General features: G+C 42.3%; 3 protein-coding genes across 10 annotated transcripts in view; 1 reads left to right on the top strand and 2 right to left on the bottom strand.

Moving 5' to 3' along the window:
* Positions 1 to 10,686, bottom strand: part of LOC115753713 (protein ZINC INDUCED FACILITATOR-LIKE 1-like) — a 39,097-nt gene extending 28,411 nt beyond the window's left edge. The window contains exons 1-18 of one of the 4 annotated variants that reach the window (XM_048279293.1): positions 10,509 to 10,685; positions 10,229 to 10,467; positions 9,762 to 9,802; positions 9,394 to 9,454; positions 9,196 to 9,298; positions 8,995 to 9,097; positions 8,802 to 8,855; positions 8,647 to 8,709; positions 8,457 to 8,506; positions 8,283 to 8,358; positions 7,934 to 8,140; positions 7,474 to 7,561; positions 7,156 to 7,241; positions 6,911 to 7,018; positions 6,778 to 6,822; positions 6,584 to 6,672; positions 6,380 to 6,423; positions 5,860 to 6,252 (exon numbers count right to left, since the gene is read on the bottom strand). In XM_048279293.1, coding sequence (XP_048135250.1) covers positions 6,161 to 6,252; positions 6,380 to 6,423; positions 6,584 to 6,672; positions 6,778 to 6,822; positions 6,911 to 7,018; positions 7,156 to 7,241; positions 7,474 to 7,561; positions 7,934 to 8,140; positions 8,283 to 8,358; positions 8,457 to 8,506; positions 8,647 to 8,709; positions 8,802 to 8,855; positions 8,995 to 9,097; positions 9,196 to 9,298; positions 9,394 to 9,454; positions 9,762 to 9,802; positions 10,229 to 10,376 — 1,458 coding nt within the window. In that variant the 5' untranslated portion in view covers positions 10,377 to 10,467; positions 10,509 to 10,685 and the 3' untranslated portion in view covers positions 5,860 to 6,160. Of the gene's footprint in view, positions 1 to 72; positions 162 to 266; positions 312 to 397; positions 506 to 640; positions 727 to 965; positions 1,054 to 1,440; positions 1,648 to 1,778; positions 1,855 to 1,953; positions 2,004 to 2,146; positions 2,210 to 2,310; positions 2,365 to 2,465; positions 2,569 to 2,672; positions 2,776 to 2,870; positions 2,932 to 3,292; positions 3,334 to 3,732; positions 4,017 to 5,859; positions 6,253 to 6,379; positions 6,424 to 6,583; positions 6,673 to 6,777; positions 6,823 to 6,910; positions 7,019 to 7,155; positions 7,242 to 7,473; positions 7,562 to 7,933; positions 8,141 to 8,282; positions 8,359 to 8,456; positions 8,507 to 8,646; positions 8,710 to 8,801; positions 8,856 to 8,994; positions 9,098 to 9,195; positions 9,299 to 9,393; positions 9,455 to 9,761; positions 9,803 to 10,228; positions 10,468 to 10,508 lie in introns of those variants that run through there. The other 3 variants (XM_048279294.1, XM_048279295.1, XM_030692477.2) reach the window with 3 other exon arrangements.
* Positions 10,687 to 17,691: 7,005 nt separating this feature from the next.
* LOC115754633 (probable pectinesterase/pectinesterase inhibitor 46) lies at positions 17,692 to 19,590 on the bottom strand. Its single transcript, XM_030693723.2, has 2 exons — positions 18,446 to 19,590; positions 17,692 to 18,368 (listed from the first exon to the last, which is right to left on the bottom strand). Exons 1-2 carry the CDS (start codon positions 19,512 to 19,514, stop codon positions 17,692 to 17,694), a joined length of 1,746 nt encoding a protein of 581 aa, XP_030549583.1. The 5' UTR covers positions 19,515 to 19,590.
* Positions 19,591 to 22,791: 3,201 nt separating this feature from the next.
* LOC115753696 (ETHYLENE INSENSITIVE 3-like 1 protein) lies at positions 22,792 to 26,286 on the top strand. 5 transcript variants are annotated; one of them, XM_030692427.2, is made up of 2 exons: positions 22,792 to 22,932; positions 23,893 to 26,286. In XM_030692427.2, exon 2 carries the CDS (start codon positions 24,066 to 24,068, stop codon positions 25,905 to 25,907), a length of 1,842 nt encoding a protein of 613 aa, XP_030548287.1. In that variant the 5' UTR covers positions 22,792 to 22,932; positions 23,893 to 24,065; the 3' UTR covers positions 25,908 to 26,286. The 5 variants fall into 5 exon arrangements, with proteins under 5 accessions (XP_030548287.1, XP_030548295.1, XP_048135247.1 ...); XM_030692435.2 differs by having other exon boundaries at positions 22,821 to 22,979; XM_048279290.1 differs by lacking the exon at positions 22,792 to 22,932 and adding an exon at positions 23,034 to 23,057.
* The last annotated feature ends 950 nt before the right edge of the window (positions 26,287 to 27,236 follow it).

The raw sequence follows: 27,236 nt of genomic DNA, 5'->3' as shown, positions 1-27,236 counted from the left end.
TAAGATTATCTACTGCTAATTGTCCCGTTGTAGTGATACGATGAATGCTGACAAAAATTAAGCGGAACTCACATAGCGCCTCCTCCAGCTGGACCAACCGCCTTGAAGAGAGACATGGCGGTCATCGCGATTCCATTGGCAGCTCCTCTCTGATCTTGATCCTGTTATTTCAGATTCCAACTTAAGCCAAACCTTCACGAGAAATGTATGCATTCGAGGATGTTAATAAAGATCAGACACGTCGAAGATTATCATTAGAAGCTTACAACGGCTTTGTTTTGCAGAAGGAACAAGCTGGTGAAGACGGAAACCTTTGGACATGCACAATTCCAGTTAGAATTAGGTATGAACAGAGGTTTTGCTTTTCTCTTTTCCGTAGAGTGTAAGGCATACTCACAGAAAGAACATTCTTCGCCACTGATGCGCAATTCAAAACTATGGAGAGACTTATCCCGGTCAGCATGGCTATAAAAGGGTAGCTTGACAAGAGCGGTATCGATAAGATCTGCATTCACGCGTTCATGCAACGGAAAGACGGGATTATCGTCCTTTTATCAGATAGACCCTGAATAGCAGCGAGACAAAATGTTTTTCACGAGCACGTGCTCGAGTTCCAAGTTATGAGATATCGAAAACGTACCCCACAAATGCGAGCTACCAAAACGGGGCCGAGAAGTCTGTCCAAGTATGGGTATAAACAAGTTTGGAAGACGAGAAGGCCGGCACCTGGTGGTAGAATTCAGCAATCAGGATCCCCGGCAAATATATTGAACCAGTACAGACATACGTTCATTGATAATAGACCAAGACCACCATACTTCTAAGTTTCGAATAGGCAGAACTTGTATCAACAATACAGAGTGCCACATCTCGAAGTTCCCTTTGAATTGCAGATTTAGTGACTACCAAGTTGTTTTCCTGAACGAACTTATCTTGACATACGAGGAAGAAACTGGGGTATATACCTGAGATGGAAAGAACAGTTCCAACATCTTCAGTCGTGTAGCTTAAACCCCCTAATCGCCTAGGGCTGACGGCCCACAGCGAAAAGATCTACAGAGAGAGCAAGTAGAACGGAAAGGCTAATGAGAGTATCGAATTAAAAGACAAAATGAACTTATTTGGAAACTGGCATGATATGCTGATGCCACATTATGGACTACTTCGAACTCGGATAGAATTCCAAAGAACAAGCCAAAATAAATTTCTCGCAACAGCCATCAAATCATGACTAGCCGAAGGAATGTCTTCTGCCTGCTGCATTGCAGATTAAAAGTTCGTGCTTGTCCACAATAGAAGAACTTTTGGTCTTCAAGCAACTGTCAATGAAGTACTCGGCACCACGAGTGCGGAAATCGTTGCACTCATGATATTGGAATACGGTGAATGAAGAAGAACTGAGAACGCATGGCAGAGAATCGCGTGCTATTCTTATGTTACCTCTGAGTAAGCCATGTCGTGAAGCGAGAAGACACAGTACGTCATGATGGCCGACATCAAGGGCCAATTACGAATCAGAGACTTTTTCGGAGCTTTCCCTTCGAATTCTTGCGTCTTGCATTTCACACCAGACTTGAGGGATGCGGTCTCCATGTCTTTGCGAGACTCATCAAGCTCGCTACTTCCGTGGTGCATATGCAATGTTTCCTGCAATGAAAACAGATTTTTGCGCACTCAATAAAGCGCAACATCGCTACTCATGTCAGATGAGCGGAAAAAAAACCGAATATTTTCATCATCAAGAATGTGGAACCCGGACTAATTAGCGATGTGCATACCGGAAGCCAGCAGGACGCAATAGAAACTACCAATGCGAAAACCGAGATGGTGAGACACGGCAAGAAGTAGGGAAATCTGCATCCAAATCAAGAAATCAAATGTTTAGAGCTCATGAGGATGATCTCTTGATAGGATCTAACAATATTAATGTAGAAGAAAGCAACATCCACTCACTTTCCGAATACTGATTCTTGGGAAAATATGGACGGGAACTTTTCCGCAGGCTGAGGGCAAAAGAATACAGAAACCAGGAACCTCAGAGGAGCATGATAACTAAGAGAAGGGGTTTTTGCACACAAGTATCGGAATTGTCATCGTTTTTCGAATACTCAATTTCATGCGTCGAGATTGGATAAATCAGACATACCTGCGCAAGATAACCTCCCAGAGCTGGACCGAGAATCAATCCTATCCCCCATGCTGTACTAACCTGAGTCCAAAGAGTAACTCCTTAACTTTTTGTACTTGGCAGAAGAAACTAGAGATCTATATTGAGAGCTGAAAGGTTCTAACAAAGGTCGGAGATCTTACGGCTGATACTCCTAGCGCTTGGTACTCCTCGCGGAATATTTCATTCGCATAAGCCTGTTACAAAATTACGAAACACATACATCGGAGCTTATTGAGGCTCAAATTTGCTTGTGCCACAACGAATCCAAAAGTTCATAAGCAGTACGAGATCCTACCTTGATCGGTCCGAGTAAACCATTTAAACTTCCTAGAAGAAATCTCATGGTAATGGCCATCCAAATGTTCACACTTAGGCCGAAGAGGGTGTTGAAGATTACCCTGATATAAATCGAACCATAACAGTTAAATTGATTGTAATCGCTGTCATCAGAGGAATTTTTCTGTCACTGGGAACTGAAATTGAATGGTGATCTAGTACTAACACAACAATTATTCCCATAATTATGACTGGTTTTCGCCCGTAGTGATCCGCCACAACTCCCCAGAAAATCGACGTCAAGGCTCTACCAAACAGGAATGAACAACCTTCCAGATTTCAAAGAGTTTGTTAGTGAAAAGTATAGCCAAAATCAAACCACGGCGTCTGCAATTAACAGAGATAAGCAACAGGATAATCTCACCTACACAACCGGCATAATACCCGATGTCTTCCTCTCTTGTGGCGATATGGAAATCTCTAATCTTCCATTCCACATGCAACAAACAAAGTAAAATTTCCTGAGTAGAAGAGGCCAAATCATATGCTTCTAGTCATTTACACAACTATCTACAGAGGAAAGTAGTTGGACTGCATGCCAAAAGCTAACTCTGATGCTTCAAAGTTAGATAAAACAATGTTCATTTTGCTCATACTTGTTTCATTCGCAACAAATGCAAAAAATTTCAGGACTAATTGACCAAGAATAACGATCTGGAGCCTAGAGAGACCATATTTGAGGAAACAGAGCCCAAACCATACAGTTCAGGACACAGTATCTCCTGTAGACAGAACAGTTATATAAACATCATACTTAAAATTCTAGTATAAAATGTAAGAACTTACCATGAAGTAAAGGAAAGGATATAGAGATGATATTGGCAGTGCTGGAATGAGAAAGGACAAGAAACTGGTCAGTGACATCATAAATCTAATTAGCCAACAATTAGGTTACAAGTACATCTTTTCGAATCAGCAAATAACTTCTGATTACAGAACGAGTTAACGTCATAGCTATATGAGATTTTACAATCAGCTAAGTGGACTAATACTGCCAGAGAAATAAAACATCTGTGGTTACACACTCCATCACTATGCAATGTCGCCATCGGCTTAACTTCACATCAACAACTGAATTATTTCAAACAAACTAACTCCAAATATCATGTAAATTTGCGTAGTCCTTATGTCCAGTCACTCGGCGAATTCAATGAACCCAGAAAGGAAAAAATTCAGAAGTTGACAGAAAGCTTATGAACAACAATAGTGCCACATATGCTCATTACCGCTGCAAAGTACAACGATCCATATCGACACAAGCTCGCGGATCGGCAAGCCTCTCCGGGATTCCTTAAGCTTCTCGACTTTGCAGCCAGGGCAATTCTCGTAGTAATGCTTCTGCAACAACGCCTCCTTTTGTTCTTCCACACCCATTGCTATTAACCTCGACAGATAGAGCTAAAAAGGCGAAGTTCAGCTCCTGAGCAAATGAAACAGAAAAACCCGTCTTTTCCCACACGGAAAATCTGCTTCAAGAGAGTATCAACATGTTGGAAATTGTGATCCATGTCCTAAATCTAGAAACTACGTGCTTAATAATGAAGTCTAGAAATTGAAGATCCAGCTGCAACTATTTAATATCCAGCTAGCAAATTCTTATCTAGCAATCTAGAGAAGCCTAGAGAACGTGCAGCAAATTATTAACTAGTTAATGAAAAAAGGTGTGGGGAGCATGAAAATAAATAGCTCTACAACCACACCTCCTCCAACTATTGTAATATCAATTCTATCAACTAATCAAACTAACATTATCCCATGACCTATATCCTTGAAATATCCTTGTCCATCGGTCTACCAAATACTAAACAATTGTACATAACTAACCAAAAACTATGCTTGACATCAAAACCATGCTTCCACACGATCAATATTAGAAACATGGTATCAGAGCAAGGCATGATCATTTGGTTATGGGCATTGGTAAGAACCGAGAGGTAAAATGGTGCATCAATGTTCGTAAATAAGTCAGGTGTAAGGGACTGTGAAAACAGAGCTAGGTCCGTGCGGTTGGTTTTGGGCGTTTGCTCTAACCACCTTGTACTGAAATTAAAGACACGGTCTTTAAGCCAGAGCCAGAGGCAGAGCAAAAGCCGGAGCTAGAATTTTGATGGCCCAACACATATGGGACATCCTTGAACAAATGTATGTCGATTAGAAGGTCGGTGCAAGTGTTACAAGAAAGGATATAAGGGATCGTAGAACGAAAACCATAAAAAGGTACGGGACAAACTACATGAAGAATTTTAAGGTACTTCCAAGACATTATGAGATATGTCCGGAATATCACGAAAATAGATCCGGAATACCGTAAAAAGGTATGTGATCTATTTCCTGACCAAAAGAAAAAAAAATTGTCATCCATTTTCTGAACCTAGAAATTACTTGCTTAATGATAAAGTCAAGAACTTGAAGGTCCAGCTGCAACTAGTCAATATCCAACTAGCAAATTCTTACCTAGGAATCTGGAGAATCCTAGAGAACGTGCAGCAAATCTCCAGCTTGGAGGATGTACGTGGGATGCAAGCAAGTCCAAGTCAAAGTTAAAGAGTCTCACGTGTCGAAGATGCAGGGAACTTGGCAAAAACAAAAATAGTCAACAAGTGAGTAAAACAAGAATGCTTAGTGGGAACGAATAAGATTTGGCTTAAGTCAACAAGGGAGAGTCGGTGGATGGAAATGGCGGGATAAGAGCAGGAGTGCCATAACTTTTGGACGGTGCTTACTTAATAAGTGCACATCGAAGTAGGTGCCATTTCTGGCAAATCGAATAGCTAGCAATCTCACACGACCTCATATCCACATTGACAGAAAGGTCCTCATGAGAGCAAAACGAAGCCAAAAGCTGATATTAGACATCCTATAGTCGAGTAATTCAATGGCGATGTGGAACTTCCTCACCTTAGGCGACCGCATGGAGGACCAAGACAAATGTATTCACAAGGGATAAGCACTGGGACTTAAACGAGAGAGAGAGAGAGAGAGAGAGAGAGAGAGAGAGAGAGAGCGAACGAGAGAGGAAGAGAGATTACATTAATTTAGCGTGGCGCCGTTTTCTGATTAGAGGCCACCTCATCGTTCACATGGACTTCCTTTTTATTATTTCATGAAAAGCCACCTAGGTATTAGCATTAGTTAAACAAGCCACGTAATATCTTTTGGCAGATTTGATCGCCGTATATACTTAAGTGATTGTTTTTTCTTTGATTTAGTACTTGAAGTGATCGACGGAAAATTTTGGCCCTAGTGAGCATTGTACGAATCTTTTGGCACTTCTAGTTTTCGTGTCCCCTAAAATTAAGCAACAGAACAGTAGACTAAATTTGATCGGCAGGCAGGCAATGTTGGTATATCTAACCTAAACTTTCATATGTGGGCTCGCCCATGACATAAAATAGGTATCAAATAGGTACTATTCACTTTATACAATGACCGTGCTAAAGGAGGAATTTCTTCCCCCAGTCGCTCAAGTTGTGCTTCGGGTCGGGAGGGCCTAACACGCACTTACACCCATGATCAGGTCTACAGGAGATTAGTTCACGAGCATGGGATCGATGGAACTGTGAAAGAATCGAATGACAGCTGATATTACGCAAGATCTGCTCTGAGTTTTAGCAGCGCCTTTTAGAACTCATGCGGGTTCAACTCTGCTTTCATTTAGTCGCGGCGCTCGACAAGGAACGGCTTGAACGTCATCAGCACCCCGATCGCCATGACCACATTCAGGATGAAGAAGATCATCTGGTTGCCTGCACATACACAACTTCAGGTAAACATTTTTTTTTTTCTTTTGGCAGATGACAACAGATGAGTTAGTCCTGGTTATACAAAGAAGGCCAGAGCCATCATCTCGGAACTAGAAAAAGTTCAGTTTACCTGGGAGAAAGGCCGTGTCCTGACGCTTCTGTGTCCAAGAGAATCTGCGAAAGATGTTGTCCATGGATGAGAATATTAAGCAAGCATACCCTTTAAGCATGCAGAGTAATTGTTTGCCCTCAGTAACGAGTTTAGTATTATCGACTGCTAATTGTCCCATTGTAGTGACATAATGAAAGCCGACCAAAATTAAGTGAAACTCACATTGCGCCTCCTCCAGCTGGACCGACCGCCTTGAAGACAGACACAGCGGTCATCGCGATTCCATTAGCAGCTCCTCTCTGATCTTGATCCTGCAATGTCATATTCGGGCTTAAGCCAAACCTTCACGAGAAATGTATGTATTCGAGGACATTAACAAAGATCAGACACTTGGAAGATGATCATTAGAAGCTTACAACGGCTTTGTTTTGCAGAAGGAACAAGCTGGTGAAGACGGAAATCTTTCGACATGCACAATTCCACAGTTAGAATTAGGTATGAACAGAGGTTTTACTTTTCTCTTCTCCGTAGAGTGTAAGGCATACTCACAGAAAGAACATTCTTCGCGACTGATGCGCAATTCAAAACTATGGAGAGACCTATCCCAGTCAGCATGGCTATAAAAGGGTAGCTTGACAAGAGCGGTATCGATAAGATCTGCATTCACGCGTTCATGCAAAGGAAACACAGGGGATTACCGTCATTTTATCAGATAGACCATGAATAGCAGCGAGACAAAATGTTTTCCCCCGGCACGTACTCGAGTTCCAAGCTATGAGATGTTGAAAACATACCCCACAAATGCGAGCTACCAAAATGGGGCCGAGTAGTCTGTCCAAGTATGGGTATAAAAACGTTTGGAAGATGAGAAGGCCGGCACCTGGCAGTAGAATTCAGCAATCAGCGACCCTCCGCAAATATATTGAACGAGAACAGAGTCGCGTTCAATGATAATAGACCACCATAATTCGAAGTTTCGAATAGGCAGAACTCATATCAATAATGCGGACTACCACATCTTGAAGTTTCGTTCAAATTGCACATTTAGTGACTACCATGTTTTTTTCCTGAACGAATTTCTCGACATACAAGGAAGAAGCTGGAGTATATACCTGAGATGGAAAGAATAGTTCCAACATCTTCAGTGGTGTAGCTTAAGCCCCCTAATCGCCTAGGGCTTACGGCCCACAGGGAGAAGATCTACAGAGAGCAAGTAGAACAGAAAGGCTAATGAGCGGATCGAATTAAAACACAAAATGCACTTACTCGGAAACCGGCATGATATGCTGATGCCATATTACAATGAACTACTTCCAACTAGGACAGAATTCGAAAGAGAAAGTCAAAATAAATTTCTCGTGACAGCCATTAAATCGTGACTAGCCAAAGGAGTGCCTTCTGGCTGCTGCATTGCAGATTACAAGTTCGTGTTCGTCAACAATAGAGCAATTTTTGCTCTTCAAGCAACTGTCAATGAAGCACTCAGCACCATGAGAACTAAAATCATTGCACTATGATATTAGAATAGAACTGAGAAGGCGTGGTAGAGAAGCGCGTGCTATTTTAGGTTACCTCCGAGTAAGCCATGTCGTGAAGCGAGAAGATGCAGTACGCGAGGATGGCCGACATCAAGGGCCAATTACGAAACAGGGACTTTTTCGGAGCTTTCCCTTCGACTTGTTGCGTCTTGCATTTCACACCAGACTCGAGGGATGCGGTCCCCATATCTTTGCGAGACTCATCAAGCTTGCTGTTATCGTGGTACATATGCAATGTTTCCTGCAATGAAACCGGATTTTTGGGCACTCAATAACGCGCAACAAGCAGTTGCGTATCCTTTCATAGATAAAGTTTTGCAGAGTTAATGTCCAATGAGAGGACAGGAATGTGAAACATGAACTGGGTTTAGTGAAGTGCATACCGGAAGCCAGCAGGTCGCGATTGAAACAACCAATGCGAAAAGCGAGATGGTGAGACAGGGCAAGAAGTAGGGAAATCTGCGCCCAAATCAAGAATTCAAATGTTTAAAGCTCATGAGGATGATCACTTGATAGGATCTGCAATATTAATGTAGAAGAAAGCAACATCCACTCACTTTCCAAACACCGATTCTTTGGAAAATATCGACGGGTACTTTTCTGCGGGCTGAAGTGCAAAAATACAGAACAACCAGGAACATCAGAGGAGCATGAAAATGAGAGAAGCAATTCCCGCACAGTTGTCCGAATTGTCATCGCTTTTGGAATACTCAATTTATGCATCAAGATATGATAAATCAGACATACCTGCGCAAGATAACCTCCCAGAGCTGGACCGATAATCAATCCTATCCCCCATGCTGTACTAACCTGAGGCCAAATTGTAACTCTCAGCTTTATTTACTTAGCAGAAGAACTAGGAATCTGTATTGAAGTTTTTTACATAAGGTCAGAGATCTTACAGTTGATACTCCTAGCGCTTGGTACTCCTCACGGAATATTTCGGTCGCATAAGCCTGTTATGGAATTACGAAGCACATATGTCAGAATGATCTCAAATTCTTGGAATAAATTAAGAAGGGATAGGTTATCTGAGGCTCGAAATAACCCGTGCCACGACGTGTCTCAAAGTTCATAGGCGGTACGATATCTCACCTTGATTGGTCCAAGTAAACCATTTAAACTTCCTAGAAGAAACCTCGTTGCAATGGCCATCCAAAAGTTCACACTTAGGCCGAAAAGTGTGTTGAAGATGACCCTGATATAAATCGAATCATAACACTTAAATTGATTGTAATCGTCGGAGGAATTTTTTCGTCACTGGGAAATGAAAATGAATGGTGATCTCGTACTAACACTGCGATTGTTCCCATAATTATGACTGGTTTTCGCCCGTATCGATCCGCCACAATTCCCCAAAAAATTGACGTCAAGGCTCTACCGAACAGGAACGAACAACCTTCCAGATTTGGAGTAGTTTGTTAGTGAGAAGTGTAGTCAAAATCAAACCAGGAAGTCTGCAATGAAGAGAGACAAGCAACAGGATGATCATACCTACACAACCAGCATAATACCCGATGTCTTCCTCTCTTGCGGCGATATGGAAATCTCTAATCTGCCATTCGAAATTCAACAGACAAACGAAGATTTCCTGAGTAGAAGAAGCTAAATCAAATGCTTCAAGTCATTTATGCAATTATCTACCGAGGAAGGTCGTGGGACTTTCGATCGAGTTTAACCATCCTATGTGACTGGATGCCAGCAGCTAACTCTGATGCTTCAAAATGAGATAATACAATGTTCACTTCGCTCATGCTTGTTTCATTTGCAGCAAATGCAAAACATTTCAGGACTAATTGAACAAGAATGACAATACATATACATCATACTTAAAAGTTGAAATCTGACATGTAAGAACTTACCATGAAGTAAAGGAATGGGAACAGAGATGATATTGGCAGTGCTGGAAAGAGAAAGGACAATACACCGGTCAGTGACATCATAAGTCTAATTAGTGATTAATTATGTGACTACAAGTACATCTAGTTAGTACATCTTTTCGAATCGGCAAATAACTTTCGATTTCCGAACGAATTAACGTCATAACTACATGAAATTTTTCAATCAGCTGAGAGGACTAATGCTGCCAGAGAAATAAGACATCTGGGTTTACACTCTCCCTCACTGTGCAATGTTTCCATCGGCTCAACTTTACATCAACTACTGAATTATTTGAAACAAATTTACTCCAAAATATCATGTAAACTCGCGTCGTCCTTGTGTCCAGTCACTCGGTAAGTTCAACGAACCCAGAAAGGGAAAAAAAGAAAAAAGTCCAAAAGTTGACAGAAAGCTTATGAACAAAAACAGTGCTATCCATGCTCGTTACCATTGCAAAGCACGACGATCCAGATCGACATGAGCTCACGGATTGGCAAGCCTCTCCGCGATTCGTTAAGCTTCTTGACTCTGCAGCCGGGGCAATTCTCATAGTAATGCTTCTGCAACAACGCCTCCTTTTGTTCTTCCGCCGCCATTGCTGATAGCCTCAACAGATAAGAGCCGGACCCGCGAAGTTCAGCTCCTTGAACAAATGAAACAGAAAAACCCTTCTTTCCTCACGCGAAGGATCTGTTTCGAGAGAGAACAATCACAAGGCCTTAGTGAATACCAGTACCGATAACATCATATACGATTCTCCGCTTCAAGGCATATTCCAAGAGCGAGTGAGAAGAGACGTGAAAACGTTAAGAAGCTTCATGTTTAAAGCTGAAGTCATAGACTGTAACTCCAGATCATTTCACGTGGAAAAACGGGTCTGAATCACATACCCCGAATGATAAAAACGAAGTTGATCTTGTGATCTATGATTGAGGGTTTTGTGTTTTTTTGCATGTGGGAGTGGAAATCATACGGGAGCTTTGTGTGGTTGGCTTCTAAAGGTAAGCCATCGGAAAACAACCAGCCCGATGAAGTTGACCTTCCATATTTCATCATTGCACACGTCAGCAGATTTCTCTGGTTTAAGGACACCTAACGAAGCGAGTGGGAACAAAACTGGTACATATGAATTGAAATCATCTGGATTCCATTAATGTCCTGTCACCTACTCGAATTTAGTCGGTTACATTAAAAAGTGGTTTTAGGATAATTTGTAAGATTGATACATAAAAGTGATATGACGACCCACACGACAGCACTTTTAGAATAAAATTTTTGAAATCCATTTTGATCACGCAACTTCAATTTTATGCTTCTAAAGTATTATTTTTTTTTTTTACTTTAAAAGTAGTTTTGAAAGTCATTTAAAGAAGTAAAAAATTACTTCTTTCAAAAAATAAAAAAATTAATTTTTGATTAAAAGTTGATTTTCGTTGTCATGGGCGTTCGTAGAGTCGTACAAGACCCACACGTTGGAATGGGCATCCAACAACAAGATGCGAGATCGGAGATGCTCGGCCGTGGTCAAGCTGATTATTGAAATAATATAGAGTGACGCAGTACACGACGAAAGGAAAGCGATGATGATGATGATGATGATGATGATGATGAGGGCTGCTTTGTTTATGGGCTACGTGCAGATAACACCAGCTGTTTGCCCAAATAGAACGTGCTAATTGTAGGAGACATCATTTGCAATCAAAAGACTAGGAACCGGTCAGAATCTGGAAAAATGCAAACTCCAAATAGAACTCTCACATCTCGTAAAGAAATGGGTAAGTGTGCAAAAAAGATTCGATCAAATAGGGAACTGCCTGAACCGAACATAATTGGCCGGTTCGATCCGATTTTCGATTTCGGGTGTAGCATTGCCCACCAAGACTGCCCCAACTGGATCGGTTATTTTTTTCAATTTTAATTTTATTTCTTAATAATATTTTAAAAAATCATTTAAACTCTTAATTAATTTGGGAATTTTTATAGATGGACGTGGAGTGAAAGTGACTCGGTTCAAGGATTTTCTCAAGTATGAAACCATGTAAAGATAGTGGCTCACACAATTTTGGAAGTCTCTTTTGAAATAGTTTGATTTTTTGGCAGGTAAGAAGTGGCATCCAGCCTTGCCTTAATTGACAATATTATTGTGATGCAAAATGGTGCATCCACTTAAACTACAGTAGAATATGAAAAAATATGTGAATATATATATTTCAAGCACATGTAATCGGCTCTCTTGGACCGCTCGGGGAATCGGATTAGGCCGATCCTTCCGGTATGCTATTCCAAAGTGAGAATCGGACTGCCCGGGAACCGATCACGCCTGTGGATTACTCAAAAATGTCAGATAATATATTTTGCTAAAACATTTATTACATTAAGATTTTAATTCTTTTCTTACTCATAATCTAAGTACCTTAATGGAGGACAATGCTCGACATAATATTTCGAAAAAAAAAATTGATCTGTTTTGAATATCGATCGTTGAAAAATCTTCATTAAAAAAGCAAACGAAATAACAATTTCCATAAATACCGACAGCAACATGATGGAGTTCTAATGAATGAGGACAAACTGGTCAGCACCGGCATGATTATTACAAGGTCACAGACATCCATTCCCTAAACGACAGAAACTTGGAAATAAAAAGAGATGAAGTTTGGAATTAATAGCCTTACCAAAAAAAAAAAGTTTGGAATTAATATTTTGGAATTGTTATATGGGGAGAGATGGATGCGTATATAGGGCAGGTGTCTTGAATTAAACAAAGGTGCTCTCAATAGTCAATCCGTCTGTCGTTTTTGGCGTTGTTCGTTCACAGGGAAAAATGGATCAAAGAGGGTTTCCAAAAATTATTGCGGCGACAAATTCATGATTGAAACCTGCGGCCGTAGTCCGAGGACGTGGCCATGACTTTTTTTGAAAGGGCATTTTGTGTACCAAAACAAAAGTTTCAGTTGCAATGTCTGAGTAAACTTGTGCGAAATTTGGATTGAAAGAGTTGGGAGAGATTGAATTGTCATCTCGATTTTAGCAGAAATGGTCAAGAACAAGATCTTTGGTGATAAAATTTTCTCGTGAAAATTACTAAAAAAAACCTAAACCTACTGTAATTATACTAATTCATATATAAATATTTTAATTATGCCAATTGAGTCAAACATTGGGCGAGATCTATAAGTCTTGTCAGCAGCGGCCCTCACTCATAGCTAGGCAAGGGCCTCCCTCGCTAGTGGCCGCCTGTTGGCTCTTAACAATACAAAAAATTTAAAAAAATTTATATCGGCATCAACCGTATTATGTAGGATAGCCAGTGGATGGTTAGTGTCCATGTCATTAATTTTTGGTCAAAAATGGCTGGATGGACTCAATTAACAAAATGTGAAAATGTTTATAACACAATTAGCACAATTAAAAAGCTCAAGACTTAATTAACAAAATCACAAGAGATTGAGGATTTTTTTGGTTATTTTGTTGTGGTCTGATACAAAAATCCATTTTGGAATGGTAAGTAAAGAGAAGATCCTGGAATCCAATTGGGGGGCTCATGTCGTTTGGACCCGAGCGAAGCTCGCAATATGAAACCAATACTTGCAGGATTTGATTGCACATCAATCTAACCAATATCAGCCGTTTCGTTGGATGATGGGGATCTTATATGAGATCTAAATCATTCAAGGGCCAATATTCATTGGGGTCAATTGTTCTTGGACAATCCAATAATTTTTCTGAATACAGATAAAATGGTATTGTGCTTTTCGAAAGCCACATGACATGAGGTACCAATTTATAGACGACAAAGTTTGTCACAAGTGAGTGGGTCCGATGCTTTTACTATCAAAGTTGTATCTGTCTGGCGCCCACAACTGGTAACCCACATAATATAGGAGGAAAATTACCTGATCAGTCCTAGACCTATTATACGAATGTCAAATCAGTCATAAAATTTTCAATTTAATACTAAAAAATTGGCACATAATTCCAATGTAATTATTGCGATTAATTTTCATAAAAAAATCGATGACGTGGTAGTTCAATCATCACCAATTGTAAATATACTATGCAATGTCCCTGTCGGCTTAACTTCACGTCAACAACTGAATTGTTCCAAACAAATTAACTCCAAAGTATGATGTAAATTCGTCTCAGTAATGTATCCAGTCACTCCAACCCAGAGAAGAATATATGAAGTTAACAGAAAACTTATGAACAACAAAAGTGCTATGTATAATTGTGACCGTTGTTGAGCGTGACCATCCAGATCGAAATGAGCTCACATATTGGCAAGCCTCTCCGCGATTCCTTAAGCTATTATTTCGATAATTGGCCGAAAATAGTATTTTGGCAAATCGTTAAAAAGTTTAGAACTAAATTGACAAATCGTCAAGATGTTTAGGACTAAATTGGCATAATTGAAAGGTTTATAACTGAATTGGTAAATTGTCAAAAAGTTTAAGGTTTAGAACTGAATTGACCTCCATACAATAGGTTTATCACTTTTTGGACAATTTTCCTCAAAATCATCTAAATGGATACACAGAAAGCACACACAATTGAATGTTAAGATGATTTCTAAATTTGCTATATTAAGTGATATGACAAATCATTATTGGATGATGAACAAGGCCCGTGTATTGGATTGCGCACTTAGATTATCAACTTTGTCAATCCCTTTTAGTTCAAGTAACATCTTTCTAATGAATAAATATAGAAAAGATGTGAAAGCCCGATTTTCTTATGTGGATAGTGTCCCCGTGCAATTTTAATCATCGAGAGACAAATAAGGACAACATTGCTTCCATGAAAAGTTTGATTAAGACTACTTCTTGGTTAGAGTGGTCCTCGCCAACCCAGGGCCGACATCCCTCGCTCGAGACCATTGAAGGCAGCCCTCGCCTGAGGCCAACGACTTCCACCGGCCATTAACAAAGCTCGGTGGTGGTTGACGAAGGGAAAAAGAAAAAAAGAAAACAGTAAATAAGAAAAATAGAAAAAATAAATAAAATTATATTGAAATATTATTAAAAATTATTTATGTTAGTGCAGGTCATGCTACGTAAGACGATCGGAGTCATGACCGGAGTCCGCGTCAGCAATTTTGCCAGGCAAATTCAATTAAAAATATGTGACAAAGTTTAGGATTCATGGAGCAAAATTAGACAAAAAAAAAAAAAAAAAAAAAAGAGAGCAAAATTAAGCTGACTTTTTTAAGGTGGTGCTTGGAAAAGATAAGGTTCCCATTCGTATGCTAGACTAGGTCCTGTCAATTCTGTTTTTGGGTCAATTCGAGCAAATCCAATTTCCCAATAACTGTGTGGCCCACGACAAAGAGTTGACATTAACAGTGAATAAAAAATAATGATTTTTAAAATACCGACAGCGACAACATGAAATTATGATGAATTAGGACAAAAGGTCAAATCTTTGCAGAGACATGATTAGTACAAGGTCACAGACATTCTTTCCCTAAACAACAGAAACTTGGAAAAAAAATACGGTCCTTTTCGAATTACTCTATGGGAAGAGATAGATGCGATCTAGGGCACGTCTCTTGAGTCAATGAATGTGCTATTATCATATAATAATCTGAAATTTGGATAGAAAGAGTAGGGAGAGAATGAATCCTGGCCTTGATTTTAGCCATAAATAATTCGAGACCAAGAACTTTCGTGATAAAATTTCCTCTAAGGAAGTTTTACCGTGGTCCGAGAATTGTAACTAAAGAAAAAAGGTTGTAGTCCAATTTGGGGGCTCGTGTTGTTTGGAGATGGGCCAAGATCATGTTCACCTTACATGAGATCCTCATGACCAACAACTAAAATTTACAATGTTCAAGTGCTCTCAGAGACTCCAAAAAAAGCTTCAACACATATCATATAGTACCGTCGCTAACATTTATAACGTTTGCCATTGTCTATTAATAACGACAAAACGGACTACAACACAAGCATATTGCCTTAGAGAGACCAATTCGCGCATTCAAGGGAAACTAAGAAAGAAGCACATTTACTTTTTGTTCTTATCTCCAGAATTTCCAAAATAATAGTACAATTATCCGCAAAATGATCGATCTAGATGGATTTCTGTCAAGTAAGTCGTAAAGAGCTCTGATAATGTGCTTTTGTATTTAACTTAAAGGGAAGAGTATCTTATGTGACGGTTATATCACATAACATTTCGATATGGCATTTCTCGGGCATATAATTTCGATAAATTTACACGCGAGATAGCTTGAAAACAATAACGGGTACAACTCGTCCTATAATTTGTTATGTCGCACCAATATATCGCATGATATAAGCAATGGATGGATTTGTTCATGGGTGAGTCGCTGCTTTGATGGGTAAAACATGGGCCTCATAGCCCAAAAAAGATGAAAATGGGTCCACACACATGAATCTTGCAAGTGATTCTCGGGGCTTCGGCCCACATAGCATGTAAAGGCAGTGAGAGTTCTGTTGGATCCAAAACTAAATAACATAATGAAGAGAAAAAAATACCAAAAGAGTTCTAAAATTATTGTGCTTTTATCAATTCAGTCATAAACCTTTCAATTTGACACGCTAAGGGGGTGCATGAAAACGTTTCAGAAACAAAATTTCTGTTCCAAACCTATTTCCGGAACAGAAATCCGTTTAATAACGCAATTCTATTTTTCTATTTTTGAAATAAAAAATTGTTTCAGAAATAAATTTGAAGAAGAAATGTGAAACAAAAGTTTTCTACTTTTTCGAGAAATAGAAATAGAAATCTCATTTTTTCTCAAATACCCGCCGCCACCAACCACCACCCGGCCGCTACCGCCGCCGCGCCGCCGGTCGCCGCCGCCGCCCGCCGCCGCCGCCGCCGCGGTCGCCACCCGCCCGCCGCCGGTGGGCTGCCGTTCATCCCCGGCCACCGCCGCTGTCGGTCTCCACGACCACCTCCCGTCGTCGGCCGGCCAACACATTTTTCAGAAGTAGAAATTTTATGTCGTTATCAAACACATTTTTTTGCTCAGAAACTCATTCAGAAACATAAATAGAAAAAACTATTTCTAGCCGTAAATCTATTTCGAAACGTGAATGGTTATCATTCACCCCCTAAGTCCTAAACCTTTTCACATTTTTCGTATTGAGTCCATCCGGTCAATTTAAACCTGAAATTATTGACGTGGATGTCGGGCGTCATCCATGGCATGGCAAGTATGAAGGTGAACATTTTTGTAAATTTTTAATAATTTTTTTTTCTTTCTTTTTTTCATTTTTTTCCCATGGCCTATTGTTGACAACTAGCACAGGCCATGGCCGACGAGGGTCGGCTTGTCGGGCCTCGCATGAGTAAGGGCAAGCACCGAGAAGCCCAACCCTCATTGGCCGGCACAGGACATGGAAAAAAGAAAAAGAAAAAAAAGGTGAGCAATTCCAAAAAATTATTAAAGTCCACGTCACTACCAACCGTGCCACGTAAAACGGTTGGTTTTCATGTCAACAATTGTCTACCTAATTTGATCAAATGACTCAATCAGTAAAATGTGAAAAAATTTAGGACTTTCAAATTGAAAGATTTATGACCGAATTGGCAAAAATACAATAGGTTTAGGACTTTTTAGACAATTTTTCATAAAATATGTCAAAAATATTCTTCATGCAAAGACCCTCCTCGGATCGGCTCCTCGAGATGGTGTCTTTTTTTTTTTTTTTTTTAGACAGACCTTGAGATGGTGTCTTGATTTGTACTTTCTAGGCTGGTTTCGACTCCAAAGGACATGACTGAAAGAGACTATATTGGAGGAAGGAAGAAACACCGTGGTGATGAATAATCAGCTCCTCATTCAATTAGTATTCTTTATTTCGTACCCTTTTAATCCCAATCAATCAATGCATTGCATATAGGAGAATTCAATTACGAATACCATACACGGTGCCGAGTTCACTAATTAGGGTTGTACGCGACATCCGCCGGCTTGATCCATTTGTCGCCTTTGATGAAGGATTTGACCGTGAACTTGCTAGCTTCCTTAGTAGAAAGGTTCAATCTCAGTCCCTTCCACTTGACCCTGTTGTTCGTGTTGGACCCCGGTCCGTAATTCTGAGATTCCGCGTAGTATATGGTGTCCGGGGCCGAATTGCCGACCCACGGCAGCCACCCGTTCGGGCTGATGATGTTGGACATCATGGAGCGCGTGTACACCGTGGTGGAGTAGTTCTTCCACGGCCGCCCGAGGAACGTCTGGACGTCGGTCAAGTTCCCGGCCGGCCAGATGGTGCAGTTCTGGATCGAGATGCCGGTGTTTTGGTTGGGGTCCATCTTGCCTTGAGCGGTGATGGTGTTCTGCTGGCCGAGCATGGGCGTCTTGGGTAGGATGTTGCAGTTCTGGAGGACGGCCGCGGAGTTCCCGAAGATGAAGTCCACCGTCCCGGAGATGCTGCAGTCCCGGTAGAACTGGCGGTTGGAGTGAGTGTAGAGGGAATCCTGGAAGGCGTCGATGCGGCACCGGTAGAAAATGGACAGGTCGGCAGTCGACATGAGCGCCACCGCTTGGTGCTTGGCCGGGCCGGCGGTGTTGCGGAATCCCATGTCCCTAGCAATGAAGCCTTGTCCAAAAACAGCTGCAAAGTGAAAATGCAAATAGTTAGTTCTGGGATTCGAGTTTTAATGAGTAAGAGATTGCGAAGGAGTGAATTACCGAAAGTTGCAGTCTGAAACGTCGGAGTCCCGTCGACGACATTCAGCCTACCAGTGACGACCGTCGCATCCATCCCGTCGCCGACCATCACGACGTTCCACTTCGACTTCTCGACCCGCACATACTCGCTGTAGACCCCCTTCTTTACGTATATCACGAACGCTTTCTTGCTCTTATCTGGAACGGCATTGAGTGCAGCTCCGATGGTCTTGTACTTGCCCGAGCCGTCTTTGGCCACAACAGCGTTTGCCTTGTTCCTCAAATCGGAGCTCTGAAGCAGCTCCCGCTCCTTCCGGTGCGCCCATTCCGGCACTTTGTGGTGATGGTGGTTGCGGCCGAGGTGGTGCTGGGGGTCAGCCAGGCTCATGAGCCGCCTTAGCTTGATCGAGCTCGCGATGCTGGAAATCCAAGTGATGATAGCAAGACTATTGCTCGTCAGTTCACCCGAATTCTTGAGATGACTCGCAGCATTCTCTTTAATTGCTCCTGCCGATTCATCAAACCCATCGATGCACGTCTGTTGACAAGTCCCGGCAGCGCTGAGCCAGGTCCTGAGATCGTCCTCGGAATCGAGCACGCTCGATGCATCGCTCGATGACAGCGAGCTGTTCAGATGGTCCAGCGCAAGCCCGAGGAGCTCGCGGCAGCTGTCCAGCGCCGTGCTCGCCATCCCGTCCGCCGTGGTGTTATCGAAGGTTGCTCCTTGCTCGGAGAAATATCCCGCGGCCTTGGCCAACTCCTCCAAGGCCACTTGGATCGACAGCTTGAACAGATCCTCAGGGCGGACGTCGCCGCTCGAGTTGGCCATTGGGGCAAGGGAGCCGAGGCACGAGTCCTTGTACAGTGTGACGTCGCACACGGCCTTCACCGAGGTGGAGAGAGGTCCAGGCTCTCCACCGCTCTTGCTGTTGGCGTGCACCGAAGTACCGACCACTGCAGCGACAACGATGGCGACGAGGACGACGGAGGACAAGCTTATGACGACGGTTCTCTTCCGCGCTCGGCGGCGGGCGTCGAGCGTCGCTTGCTCGGCTTCACTGATCTTCCCATAGGTCTTGATCGAAGCCATGGATGGGCAACTTGGAGATTATGTTTTTGTGCTTGGCTGTTGTGGTAATACTGGTACACGGGGCGTTAGTGGTATTTATACGTACGTGGCCGTGCATGGATTAAGGCACGGGACTACGTGCGAGGCACAAAGCAACGGTAAACGTGAAACATAGTCAAGGTGATATGTCTGGATGTTCCATTTTCTTTTCGGGGGGTAGGAGTGGTTCTCATGTTTGTGAAGCAACAAACAACCAAACATAATATTTTTAGTAAATAAATAGACGGGCGAGTTTTTTTTTTAATCTAAGGCAATAATTTTTTGAGGTTTGACTATATACATGAATTATCAGCAAGATTTGGCGTTGACTTGTCGAACCAGATCTCAATGTTTTTCATATGGAGTGAGAAATTGCCCAATACGTTTTACTAGAAAGATCGCTAAGAGTGTGTCCAAATCCAAGCTCACCAATATATGCAGTTGGACCCACGTTCATTCAAAAGTTTAAGTCAATGAATTGTGAGCTGACTAAGATATATTAATTGCTTCACACCATATCAATTCTCGGATGTGAGATTTTTCAACACAACTCACACGAGTATCCCAACAATCCGAAACCTTTCGAGTGCTGTCTCCACAAGGCTGTCTTCATTTGGCTTCATAAAGCTATTATTTTGTTCCAAGGGCCTTGAGCCCTTCTCTTCCTCGGTCCAACTTCTAACAGGCTGGGCTTCGTTTCTGAGCTTTCAAGTTTAAGCTGTCCTGTCCACACGCGGATTCATCAAGCATTCTCGGTAGGACGTGAGAGAATTATTTCGTGATCGTGTTGAATTATTTTTTCTTTTTTTTTTTCTTTTTGGGTAAACAGAAGGTATAAACTAAAAGAAACTATAGTTTAAAATCAACAATCCCAACTTTATCACTAAACAAAATATGAGTAATTCCCTAAGAGGTCGCAAGTAGAACGTAATATCCAATCGCTTCGTTGTACCAATATTTGCAATCATGACTACGGGTCGATTGTCTTTCCGAAAGATATGACGAATTTTGAACTCAGAAAGCGATCCCATGAGTCTTCTAATATATTTAAGTAGTGCTGGTCCTGTGGCATTCTCTATACTCTCCCGATTAACAAATTCGGTGATAATTTTGAAGTCCATCTCGACGATGAGTTTATGGAAACCATGTTCTTTTTTTTTGCCGAACCTTATTTGTACCGTCGATTTCGATGGGCCGTCCTCGTGGGGCCCACCAAGCTCGACGGTCCAGATGCGGTTCAGTATACGTAAATGGGTCGGGCCATGCCCTGTTTTGTTGTCAAAATAGAACTAGCGATATCAAGTCACTCCGTATCATGATCGCACCGGCGATCCATCTCATTAAATCGTTAAATGCGTAGGTTCTTCCGTAGAGAAGTCACCAAGCAATTAACTCACGATGAAAACGAGTTATTTGGCGTCGATCCGTAGGCGAAGAGCATCGTACTTCGGAATTATGTTCGGATTATTTTTTTTCTTTCCAATTTTCTCTAACCCCTTTGGACCCGTTGGATTCGGCTCGGGCAAACTGATAAATGGGCCGGGCCCGTTTTGTCGGCCGGCCCACTTGGATGACGCCCGATATGCAACAAGTATTGGAATCGTCGTCGGCTAGTGAGAGAGGTAGAGAGGATAAGGAGGAGAGAGAGAGAGAAGCCAAAGAAGAATAATTTTTCTCCAGTAATCCGGGTCCTTGTGAGCCCATTACATCTAACCCCTTGGTTAACACGGGTCCCACGTGGAATTACCAACATCGACGGTTCAAATACATTTGAGCTTAGTGTACCGGGATCACCGAAATTTCTTTTATCTCTCTCTCTCCTCCTCCTCCTTTGCCATCTGCCAAAGAAGGTGACGTGTCCTCCACTTTCCGACAAACAACATGGAGGGGGGGCCCTCGACTGGACGCGTGGCATCTTCTCAGCGGCTTTGGAAGTCGCAGCACATGCCCCCCCCGTGCACTCCGGCGGCTGCGTCTCTCCCTCCAAATGAAAAAAAAAAAAAAAACGCATAAGATAATAGTTTTTTGTTTCAGATAACTCAAAGCGATAAAAAAAAAAATTGCTCTTTTTTCTCAGAGGGATGGCCCTCCCGCTCCGGACAAGCAAGGGTCTCTCGCCAAAAATGACATTATTGACCTCGTACAAAAAATTTGGAACGAGTCTATCCGATCTTTTCTAATAATTTAAAATCAGGTCGAGAAGAGAGAAATTCGAAAAACATCTATCGAAAAGCCGAAATTCACATGAATTCCGAGGATAGGGTGGTGAGAGACCCGTGAAGTGAACTCGTGAATCCACCAAAAACATTAATTTTCAGCCCCTTTTTGACATAATTTTCTCTCCGTTTTTTTTCCCGGGAATATGATTCGGCGGTAATGGAGATTTCACACGTGGGAAAAAGAGGCGGGGAAGGGTAGGAACGTGAAATCGCAGGAGAACGTGAGCCGTTCCTTCCAGAAACATAGGCTTTGGTTTCAGGTGCCCCGCCCTTTTTGCGCACGTTCGGAGCGCCGCCTCGGCTTCTGCAGCTGTACTCGGCTGGCCTGATCTAGTGCGCCGCTCGCTCACGCCGTTGTCCTGCGCCTCCAGCATGTCGCGCGTTCGTTCCGAACGAACCCTTTTTTTGAGGCAACACGACGAATGGAACGGTTCGGAGTCTAAAATCGAGGTTTAAGGATATAAACGGCTCAGCTCATGATCAAGATGAGATTGACCGGCCTTCGACCGTCTGTCGGGCTGGCCCGAAAAAAGGCGAATCATCTGTCAATTTAGTCCCTTGGGGCCGATCGAACCTGATCTAACTTAGTGGGTCGTTGATTTTGGTGATTGCCCATGTTTTCGAATACCCCATTGACTTAATTAAGAAATTTGTAATTGCTATTAAGTTTGAGATAAGATCAAACATTAAAAATCTCGTTCCACTGGTCAACGAGAAAAGAAGGAAAGATTTTTTTTTTTTGGAAAAAGAAAAGGAAAGTTGCGTACATGGATTCGTGGAGGGATCCGAAATTGAATGCCGAACGTGTCGGTCGCCAAAGGACAAGCAGCGAAGTGGTATCGAACATTTATGTCGACGGTGTGAGCGTTATACACCGTAGACAATCCCAAGGACAAAAAAAAATCGTCGACTCGTCGTGAGCCACGGCTTAAGCGCGGTTAGAGCTAACCCGACCATGGTTTAATAAATACCCTTTTCCCTTTTCACGTAAAGAGAGAAACATTTTCACTCGACTCATTTTCATGGAGAATCGCACATAAAAGGAAACAGGCCCGCCCCCCCAAGGAAAAAAAAAAAAAACACAGAGCCTCTCTCTCTCTCTCTCTCTCCGGGTGTGTTCATTGGAGAATCTGGAGGAGGAGAAGAAGAATCTGAATGCTCAAGGAGGAGGAGATTGAACGGTACTCACATGCCCTCTCAATCCATCTCGTCGCGCTTGTCTTGTTACGTAAGCCCTTTGTCGCTTCTCAGTTCTTCGTGGGACTCGGCTTCGGTTCCTTCTGCTGTTGTTAGCGAGCTCCGGTCAGTGAGTTCCGCGCTTTGTGGTTGCGTTCGATGTCTCGGAAGGAGCTAGTGTTGCAAAATTCTTTTCTTCTAAAAAATACCGTTCGTGCTTACTGGAAAGTCGACTTCTTCTTCTTCTTCTTCTTCTTCTTCTGTTTTTTTTGGTTTTTTCAAATGAGTTTGTTCTATTTTTTGTTGGACATGGAGGCCTTTATTGGGTCAGAGATTTCGTGGGTTTTGTGATTATGATTGGCGAGTCACTGTAGTTATCATTGTTTGTGGGGTGTACTCGTTTCTTTGCTTCTCTGGTTCCTCTGCTGATTACTTTTTGTGACAGAGAAATCTGCATAAATTTTTTTAATACCAATGGATGATGGGCATGGCAGATCTAAGTGACTCTTTGTCTGTTCTTGGTTTGTAACTCCTTTTCCTGAGTGGGTTTAACTTTGCAAATCCGTTACTTGGGACATAAGACTCTTTCTAATTGGTTTTGATGCCTGCTCTCTGAAAAAGTGGGCTCATTTCTGGATTTGTGTTTTATGTTGGCTTGATTTCAGTTCGAATGCTTGAGAACTAACTGAGGAGATTAGGGTTGTCCGTATCTCTATTTAATCATCTCCATACATGGCTTGTTTCTTGATGCGTGGCGTTTTTGTGTTCCCGGAAATTTTACGTGTGAAATCTTGTTTTCCTGTTTGCCTGCCTTAGTTGCCTGATTAGTGCCTTCAATTATCTGTGGAGAGCTTTAAATGGGGGGGATAAATATCGATTTTTGTTGCCAGTTTCATTTATTGTGTGAACATATTTATGGTGGGGGTTGTCCCTAAGTTTTACTTTATTTATCGTTCTGGTTGCAGGGGACTGAACCATATTTTCACATCCTGGTTTCATGAAATGTATCTTGAGTTGGATCCACAAAGATTTTGAAACCCTCGAGTGATTAAGATCTGCTTGATTCTAGGTCAGTTTGGAGAGTGAGAACTGCGAAGTTCGCTCGAAGCAAGACGATTTTGCGGCCTTCTTGTCATAGATGGGTATCCTCGAAGAAATGGGCTTTTGCAGTAACATCGACTTCTTATCAGTTCATCCCCAGGAGGCTGATACCGAACAGGAAAACGAGGCTGTTATGGAGGAAGACTACAGCGATGAGGAGGTGGATGTTGATGAGCTAGAGAGGAGGATGTGGAGAGACAGGATGCTCTTGAGGCATCTCAAGGAGCAGAGCAAGAACAAAGAAGCTCCGGACAGTGCAAAGCAGCGCCAGTCGCAGGAGCAGGCGCGGAGGAAGAAGATGTCGAGGGCTCAAGATGGTATTCTCAAGTACATGCTGAAGATGATGGAAGTCTGTAAAGCTCAGGGCTTTGTGTACGGGATCATTCCTGAGAAGGGCAAGCCGGTGAGCGGTGCCTCGGACAATCTCCGAGCATGGTGGAAGGAAAAAGTGAGGTTCGACCGGAATGGACCCGCAGCGATCGCCAAATACCGGGTGGACCACTCAATCCCCGGGAACGGCGAGGACACGGCCACCATTGGACCCACTCCTCACACCTTGCAAGAACTGCAGGACACCACTCTCGGGTCGCTCTTATCTGCTCTGATGCAGCACTGCGATCCACCGCAGCGGCGATTCCCGCTGGAGAAGGGTGTGGCTCCTCCGTGGTGGCCCACAGGAAACGAGGAGTGGTGGCCCCAGCTGGGCCTACCCAAGGACCAGGGACCTCCACCCTATAAAAAACCTCACGATCTTAAGAAGGCTTGGAAGGTGAGCGTCCTCACGGCTGTTATCAAGCACATGTCGCCAGACATCTCCAAGATCAGGAAGCTCGTTCGTCAGAGTAAATGTCTACAGGATAAGATGACCGCAAAGGAGAGTGCCACGTGGCTCGCAATAATCAATCAGGAAGAAGCTCTGTCCAGGAAATTGTACCCCAATAGCTGCCCGCCTGTGTGTCCAGATAGTGGGTTTGGGTCCTACGTCATCAACGATGCTAGTGATTATGATGTGGAAGGAGTTGATGATGAACCGAAGCTTGAGGTGGGCGAATGCAAGCCTTTTAATCCAAGTGCTTTTGGTATCGGGCCACGGGTGTCTACAGACGAGCTTTTGGTCCATCCACTGGTTTCTCAAATCAAAGGAGAAGTCAATGAAACCAAAACCAATTTGCGGTTAATTTCAAAGAGGAATCAACCATCTGATGAGCTGAAGGCGAAGATGGATCAGCAGATATACACATGCGAGTTTTCTCAATGCCCTTACAGCGATCACCGCCTCGGTTTTCTTGATAGGACGTCGAGAAATAATCACCAGCTGAATTGCCCTTATCGTAGTAAGCCTATTCCTTCCCAGGCCATTGGAATTTCAAACTTCCAAGCGAGCAATGGTCAGCAAGCAGCCTTCCTTCATTCCTTTGCTCAACCTAATCCTGCTCCATCTCCAGGGACTCATGCCCCGTCTTTTAATATATGTGGACTTGGACTTCCTGAAGATGGACAAACGATTATATCCAATCTCATGTCGTTCTATGATACAAACCTTCAACAAAACAGTAAAATTGCGGGGAAACTTGGTGCACCTGAAAATGAGCAACAGTTGCTGAATGTTCATAATAGCATGGGTGATAGCTTCTTCACTCATGGAGCTTCCATGGAAGGCAAAACGCATGAAGACACAAACCTACCCTTGAACCAATCGGTCTTTCCATCGATGGGCAGTCAACATGATCAATGCAAGGGGTTCGATTCTCCGTTCGAATTTTGCCTCACTGACGGGATGCTCGACTCTCGGTTTGGTTCTCCTTTTAGTGTGACAGCGGCTGGCTGCAACACAATGGATTTGCTTCCAAAGCAAGACATCTCTGTTTGGTACCTTTGAAGCCACTGCCCATGTCTTTGCTTCATGATTTTCTGTGAACTGGGCGCATTGGAAAAGAAGAAAAGTACCAATCTGTTGTTTAGTTTACTTTTGCTGCAAGTTGGTTGAAGATTTTGGGTTTTGAACTTAGCTTGGATTTGCTTGTCAGAGTAGGGTCTCTCTCCTGCAGCATTCTCTATAGGATGGTTAGCAACTTACAATTGCATTTGCAGTAACTGGCAGAGGATTTGGTAACAAGATGGGGAAGAACAAAAACCATACTCCATAGTGTCCTAAAGTTTCATGCTTTTTGTACTTTATTTTCTTGTTGGAACTGCTAATACTGGCTTGTAAAAAAATTTCTGATTTGGAATATATATACATAAATAGATTCTAGCCCTCTGCTTTTTGCTGAGCTAAACTCAGATTCTCTGTTTTGCTTCTTTTTGCTTGGATGGTGGGTCTCTTCTCTGCATGCACTCAAAAAACTCCAGTGAACCATAAGTGAAATAGTTGCAGAGATTGTGGTTGGTGAATGATGTGCCATTTTTATTCATCCACATATAACCTGACTTCAGCAAAATCATAACTTGGTCTGTACGGATCAAGTGAAGCCTGGAACTTTCAGTGCCAAAAGGTGTGCATGGTTCAAGTTTTCTTAATATGACATTCATCGAACAATCCACATCATGTTGTTACCTTCTCGAAGGTCAGCGTAGTCCGATTATTGTCAAATTCTCTCGTCAATGGTGATTTCCGGGACATTCACTTAAGCTGTTTTTCTTGTGATTATTGGAATTGCAAAATTCATTTGCTTGTCGCCAAAGGTCAATGGAGTGGCTTGTCTTCTTCAGGTTGCTTAATTTATTTGGATGATTATGGTTCTTCTGTTGTTAAATACTCCAATTATGGCGCCGTCCAAGGCCCATCAGTTCACCACTTGACCAGCTCCGAGTACGACCCGCTCCACAGCTTGAGCTCATCTGATCTCTCAATAATTTCACATTGCATATACTCATTTCTTTTTGTCAACAAAAAGAAAAAGTTTCCTTCTTCTTTTTTCCTTCTTTGATACATATCATTAATCTTGTTTTCAACTCATATTTTGGTGTTAATCTCTTGGCAATGTTCTCCTTGGAGTTAACAGGGGTGTCAAAAGAATGTTTTCAGTCCAATCTACTCACATTTTGTTGTTTTTTATTTCTTTCTTGGATAAGAGAGGAGAGAACATGACAAGACTATCAGAGCAGATTTTACTTCATGCCATTCTTTGTCTATTATCACTATGAAAGAGAAACAGTCTACAGGACAAAGCTAGAGGCTGATATTCAAAATGTTTTAACAGATTCT

This window comes from Rhodamnia argentea, chromosome 5, assembly GCF_020921035.1.
Source record: "Rhodamnia argentea isolate NSW1041297 chromosome 5, ASM2092103v1, whole genome shotgun sequence".
NCBI lineage: Eukaryota > Viridiplantae > Streptophyta > Magnoliopsida > Myrtales > Myrtaceae > Rhodamnia > Rhodamnia argentea.
This window is presented reverse-complemented; position numbering and strand designations above follow the sequence as displayed.

Bases quoted from the DNA above. Each gene is read 5' to 3' on its own strand.
- LOC115754633 (XM_030693723.2), bottom strand. From the start codon at position 19,514: ATGGCTTCGATCAAGACCTATGGGAAGATCAGTGAAGCCGAGCAAGCG. The intron at 18,369-18,445 runs GTAATTCACTCC...TTCACTTTGCAG, and splicing joins GTTTCAGACTGCAACTTTCG to CTGTTTTTGGACAAGGCTTC.
- LOC115753696 (XM_030692427.2), top strand. From the start codon at position 24,066: ATGGGTATCCTCGAAGAAATGGGCTTTTGCAGTAACATCGACTTCTTA.